Source organism: Sphaeroforma arctica, assembly GCF_001186125.1.
Source record: "Sphaeroforma arctica JP610 unplaced genomic scaffold supercont1.423, whole genome shotgun sequence".
In the NCBI taxonomy this organism is placed as follows: Eukaryota; class Ichthyosporea; order Ichthyophonida; genus Sphaeroforma; species Sphaeroforma arctica.
Genome location: NW_014040135.1, coordinates 5,375 through 11,332, shown reverse-complemented (window position 1 = coordinate 11,332; position 5,958 = coordinate 5,375). Strand labels below are relative to the sequence as shown.

Here is a 5,958-nt window from a genome sequence, read left to right as displayed (position 1 = left end):
TATGTGAAAGATTCATTTTATTAATTTTTATTTCATGCCTTCGCGAGTGACACTCCCTGCCTAGTACGCGCCTTCCAGAGTGTTCCGGGGTATGCTTTGCATGCGACTACCCACGCTGCGATCGCCCAATCGCGGCCCTCTCGTTGTCGGCTGTAACTTTATTCGCGGCATTCTTGTGTACGCGTTGGTGTTTTGTGCGATTGCCTTTGTACGAGAAGCGCTTTCCGCACCCCTCATGGTCGCAGGTGAAAGGCTTTTCGCCAGTATGAGTCCGCATATGCCGCTTCATATTCTCCATTACACTAAATTTCTGTTCACATCCCTCCCATTCGCACATGTAGGGCTTAAACCCTGTGTGCGCCCGTAGATGGACATTCAAATGACCGCGGTGCAGAAATTTTTGACTGCACCCAATCCACAAGCATTCGTGAGGCTTGTCGCCAGTATGTATAGGCACATGCGAAGCCAAAGCTTCTTCGCTATTGAACGAAACGCCACAATTGGGCCATCCACACACGTGATTTGCCTCTCCGGTCACAGAAAGCTGTGACAGCGAATTCTTCTTCTTCGTGACACCGACCTTGGTCGACGGCTTCGTGCAGATCGACTTTGCATTGGCCGTTTGCCTATTGCAATCAGTGGGCTTAGACATCCTTCGTTGTGATTTTGAACTCGAGACATCCGTCGTTCTTTTACTGCCAACTGATGACGCTCTAATATCATTGTATGGGGCATACTTATGTTGCGATGTATGAGCAGTATTTACATGTCCGTTCTCCAGGATTCCATCTGCCCCATTCTGAACATTCTTTTGGTAAGCATTAGCGTAGCCTTCAGGTCCATTAGTCATATTATGCGCTTGTACATGACTATTAGCTTCGGTATTGTATACTGTGACCCCGTTGTAAGCATCCTGTCCATATGCTGACTTAAAATTGTTATCATGGTCTGCGCTTGCCTGAAACTCCGTATTGCCTCCGATCGCGACACCGCCTTGATTCATATCCATAGCTTGGTCGTAGCCGCTGTGATATCCGTTATGGCTCGTATCGTTCCCGCCATGGTAGGAATTGTATCCAAACTCTCTCGGAGGCAACTGTGTGTAGGTACTTTGATCTGTATATGTCCTGGTTGGAATAGATTGGCTATTAGTATTGTGTGTTTGAGGCTGGCTGGAAGTACCTTGTGCGTAAGGATGGTTATTCAAGCGCACGTCTCGCGCCCCGTGATGTTGCACCCTACCCAAATTATCTGGATATGACTGGTGATTCCTATATGAATGATCCGTTTCTGGCCCGATAATATCACCTGTCGCCGTCCTAAAATTCAGATGTGACGATACAATTTGTAAATAGAATTTAGTAATGAAAAGCAGAATGTGTAGTAATAAGATCCGACGATCAGGGATCCCGGGATTGATCGCTAGCAAATATGGCCGTCAGGCACAATATCTATTTTTGAGGGCCGAAAAATCGAGGGCAAAAGTACCTGTAAGCTGGGATAGGTTGCCGTTGTGAATAGCCTCTCGACATGTCCATATGTTGTTGCTGTGCGTAGGCGTCGCCCGTGCTGTAGAGTGTAGAAATGTAGCCAGGGATAGTCAGCACAGCCTAAATCAGCTTTACAATCGACTCCAACTACACCAGCAGGTGTGGATACAGACAAGAGCTTGACACAGATACTGGATAATTCCGACAGATCAAAGCTTGCAAGAAACGATATCATAGACACTTACTTATATCATGGTTAAAATAACCGGGGACTCAAAACATACCCCATAAAATGTCCTCCGCCTGGGGGGTGGTTAGCGAGTGCTTGAGCAGGATCTGTGCTGTACATACGCTGCAGGTTTGGATCTGTGCTGTACATACGCTGCAGGTTTGGATCTGTGCTGTACATACGCCGCAGGTTTGCTTGTTGCTGAACGTAATCGTTCGAGTCGGACCGTTGGTAGTTTTCTGATGCCATATCATGATAGCCTTGCGCGTGATGGGCTGAGTTACCAAAATTCCCACCTTGATTAAAGTGCTGCTGTGCGAGACCACTATATGCGATGGTATTCAGTGGAATCGATTCACCAGTACCATTCGCGTCCGCGTATGAGTACTTATTCATTGCCCCCCCTTGTTGAACATTGTCGGTGCGGGAAAGCGACACAACGTTATCGTTGTCACTATAGGTACCGTGTGGCGCATCTGATGCCGTAAAGTGTCGCATGTTATCATGTGTATTATTAAAGCCCGCACTTGCGCTCAAATACGAGAGTTGCCTATCCAGTACCCCACCCGGGGTGTGCGACCCGCTTCTATCTAAATTTGATTGTTTATGCCACATATCACCCTCCGAAGCGGGCATAGGAACTGGTGATTTTGCGTTTGGATTTGCTATAATGTAAGGAGATATGGTCCGTTGTATTCGTTGCTGAGGCATGTGAGAGTGCATGCGCACATTCTGTGTTCTTCCAGTTGCCATATTATGTGTATCTACTGTACCTGCTGAACCAATTCCCTGTCCCGTTTCATAGGTGGAATCAAGTATGATGTTCGCAGCCGTAGTACCTGCGATTAAAGTAGAGTCAGCGGGTGAACATATACCTCGATATGCATGCGTACTCGTATACCCGACAGGGTCCATGTGCGCAGTCCCGTTCGTATCAGTAGTAAAATCCCTAGAGACAAATCGGTTGTAGGTGTAGTGCATCTAATATTGAATGTACTTCTTTCTTTACGCATCTACCACCACTTGCGCTTACAAAAGAATAGGTAAAATCTAAAGAAAATAGGCAATTTGACACAAAGTTTGCGAATTAGTTGCCCTATTTTCAATATACGAAGAATTCCCCATGATACAAACAACACGTGCACCGAAGACAAATAGATAATAAATGAGTTCTCAACCATACAAAGATGCGCGAATACACGTAGCAACATAAACAATATGGATTTGATATAAAGAAACCAAAAACTGTGATAACCTGGGACTGTTGGCTTACTTGCCTCGCGGAGACAGAGTGCTCGGGGTTATTAAATTTGAACTATGTCAAATTATTGGTAAACGAGATCGCAAGCCTACATTTATGTTTATCGTACTTTACGCCGAGCATATCACACAATCCATACCTTTCAGAGCTACAGAGAATACAGAGACTCTTTGTATTACCAGGTCGCACCAGGAACCACCTCAAATGAAAAGACGGCTCTCACGTTGTTACTGAAAGCTATAGTGCATAGCAAAACGGTACATATGAAAATTCACTAGAGAGAAAATTGGGGTATTGATACTTACTTCTAGCTGAATGTAGTAGCAGTAGACTTGTCTATTGTAATCAAGTCGTGTGGGTTAGTATGTCTATACTCTCTCTCTGCTCGTGCAGACGTGTTTTGTATATAACAATTGTCGCAAAAAAAATAATTCGACACATACTTGTGCAGTGTAAATATGCGATATTTTTTTTTTAAATAACGGTTTCTCGTTTCTGCCATTGTATTTTTTATATTATAATTTAAAAATGTTGGCCTATTTTTTTTCTACAAAAATATATGTTTTTTCGTAAAATATTTGATGCGCTTGAACAGTGCTGAGTGCTCTGCAGCTCGCGCATACGGCGCAAACAGCAGAACAGTCTTGTTGAGACTTGAGGAGTTGAGGTTGAGGAAGTTGAGGTATTTCCATTTTTTTAATAATAATAAACCCAATAAAGCAAATAGTATTTTTACGGCAATAAAAGCGAAAACCGTCACTCGCCAGTCACCACTCACTACTCGCTCGCCTCCTGATCAATCCGGTCATCACTCCTTCCACAATGCTCTCTAAAAACAAATGACGAACGCTTATATTATTGTCACCTTTTGCTCCAAACCTTCTGCCTGTGAGTCGTTTACTCCACAAAGTATAAGAAAGAGTCATTGTTTTCAAAAACAAACCCCCAATCTACGTTTTACGACTTTTGTTCTGTTTCCAGTGATTGTGTCTGTAAGAAATTTGTATTTTTTTAAAATTTACTATCACATAGCCTCCTAAAATTGAACTACTATTATTATTATTATTAATATAAATTTACAATGCTACAATCTACATAGTGCTGGGAGCCTAGGACTAAATAAATACTGAACTACTGGCCGCTGCCTGCTGGGCCTGAGTCGGAACCAGCCTGGGCCCTGGGCCCCTGGCCCCTGGGAACTCATTTTTTTGGATATGAAAATGGTAGCCTGGAGGTTTAATTTGGCTAAAACAAAACACAAGAAATGTTTTTAAAAATCGAAATCTTCGGGTAATATTTAAGAACAGTTGTATTGGGGAGACCACCAAAACGAAAATATGGAATATGTAGTGAAAAATTGGAAATATGAAAAATGTATTTATGAGTTCCCAGGCCTACTAGTCGGAACTCCGACCTGACTCACCTGATCCCTGGGCCTGGGTGGACAGAGCTAGGCCCTGGACCCTAAGGCCTACTATTTACACTACTCGCTCTCTTCTCTACTCTCTACTACTAGTAGAGAGTAGAAACTAGAGTGTAGAGTAGTAGACTAGTAGTAGAAGCACAGGTGGCGGGCAGTGCGGGTAGAAAAATTAAGAGTGTAAATATTTTTCTCTCATAAAACCCTAAACCATTTTGGTATCTTTTAAAACAAAATGTTTTACGTAAAACTGTTTACTATGTGAAAAATAGCGGTTAACGTTCAACTTTTATATAACCGATATTTTTAGGTGCAGTTTTCTAGATCATATATCATGTCCTAAAATTGCACAAATATATATACCTTCTGATTTTTGTTGAATATGGGTTCAGTTCTGAAGTGTAAAATCCACGATTTCGACCATATAATATTGAGTTTATAAACATTTTGCACGCAAATTGAAAATCCGTTGTACTATTGTAATGTATTTCTTTTTTAAACAATGTAGATATTTGATATGTAAATACTCTTATTGTATTTATTTATTAAAAACCCTAAAAACAGTTCCATTGATTATTTACCTATTTTCAGGTCTCTTGGTTCTACATATATACAGTATACACAAAGCCTTTTTGTTTGTTTTTAAAAACAAAACCCAAATTGAAAAAAAAAATACATTGAATATATAAAATACTCTCACACACACAAGAGAGAGAAGAGAGAGACTCAAGAGTCGAGAGTCGAAACTCGAAAGTATTTTTGTGGCCTGTGAACTGTGGACTATGGAGTATGTGTGTGGATGTGTGTCAGTCGGCGGGTAGCGGTCACCGGACACAGACTCACCGCCCAACCCCTTAGTGGTCTGTGGCCACTGTGGGCAACTGGGCCCTGACCTGAGGTGGCCGCGAGTTGGGGGACGTCTCCAACTGCTAACCTCTCTACCGCCGGCTCTTGAAAGTTCCGGGCCTGACAGGCTGACGGCTGACGGCTGACGGCTGACGGCTGACGGCTGACGGCTGACGGCCTAAAACCCCCAGTCCCAACTCCAAAGTCCCAACTACAAGTCAAGTAAAAATATGTTGTGATTTTGAAAACCACTTTCGACTTCGTGATTCAACAGTCTCAACACTCTGCCCCAGTTGTCTGCCAATTGTCAGCCACATTTTATATATCAATATTCAAATACCATGTTTGCGGTAAAATTTTACAAAATATAGCCAACAAGTTTATGTTTGAGGAAAAAACCCCCCAAAACCAAAAAATGGACAAGTATAAAAAAATGGGCGACTTGGCAATTGGCACAGCCCCCTAAATTGTACAGACTTGATTTTTGTTAAATATAGGTCTCTTGATCATATCCTCCTGTAAATAGATCAGTTTTCAGAAAAAATACAATCAATATGCAAATAGAACTATCATTCGTTGTTTCAGAACTATTTTTCAGTACACTATGTTCTTAATTGGTTGCATTCAATAAACTATTTGTCAATACTCATCTATGGCTTCTATCACTATAAGGGTAAACTTTTCTCGAACGCTTTGTTGTTGTTTTTTTAAA

The 5,958-nt window shown here is 42.0% G+C and overlaps 1 protein-coding gene across 2 annotated transcripts; it reads right to left on the bottom strand.

Annotated features, from left to right (window-relative positions):
- On the bottom strand, positions 1-3,333 carry SARC_06106 (the record flags this gene model as incomplete). Of its 2 annotated transcripts, none has more annotated exons than XM_014299997.1 (4): positions 3,120-3,333; positions 1,775-2,558; positions 1,489-1,569; positions 1-1,319 (listed from the first exon to the last, which is right to left on the bottom strand). In XM_014299997.1, exons 2-4 carry the CDS (start codon positions 2,470-2,472, stop codon positions 107-109), a joined length of 1,992 nt encoding a protein of 663 aa, XP_014155472.1. In that variant the 5' UTR covers positions 2,473-2,558; positions 3,120-3,333. The 2 variants fall into 2 exon arrangements, with proteins under 2 accessions (XP_014155472.1, XP_014155471.1); XM_014299996.1 differs by having other exon boundaries at positions 107-1,319; positions 3,286-3,333.
- Positions 3,334-5,958: the final 2,625 nt, after the last annotated feature.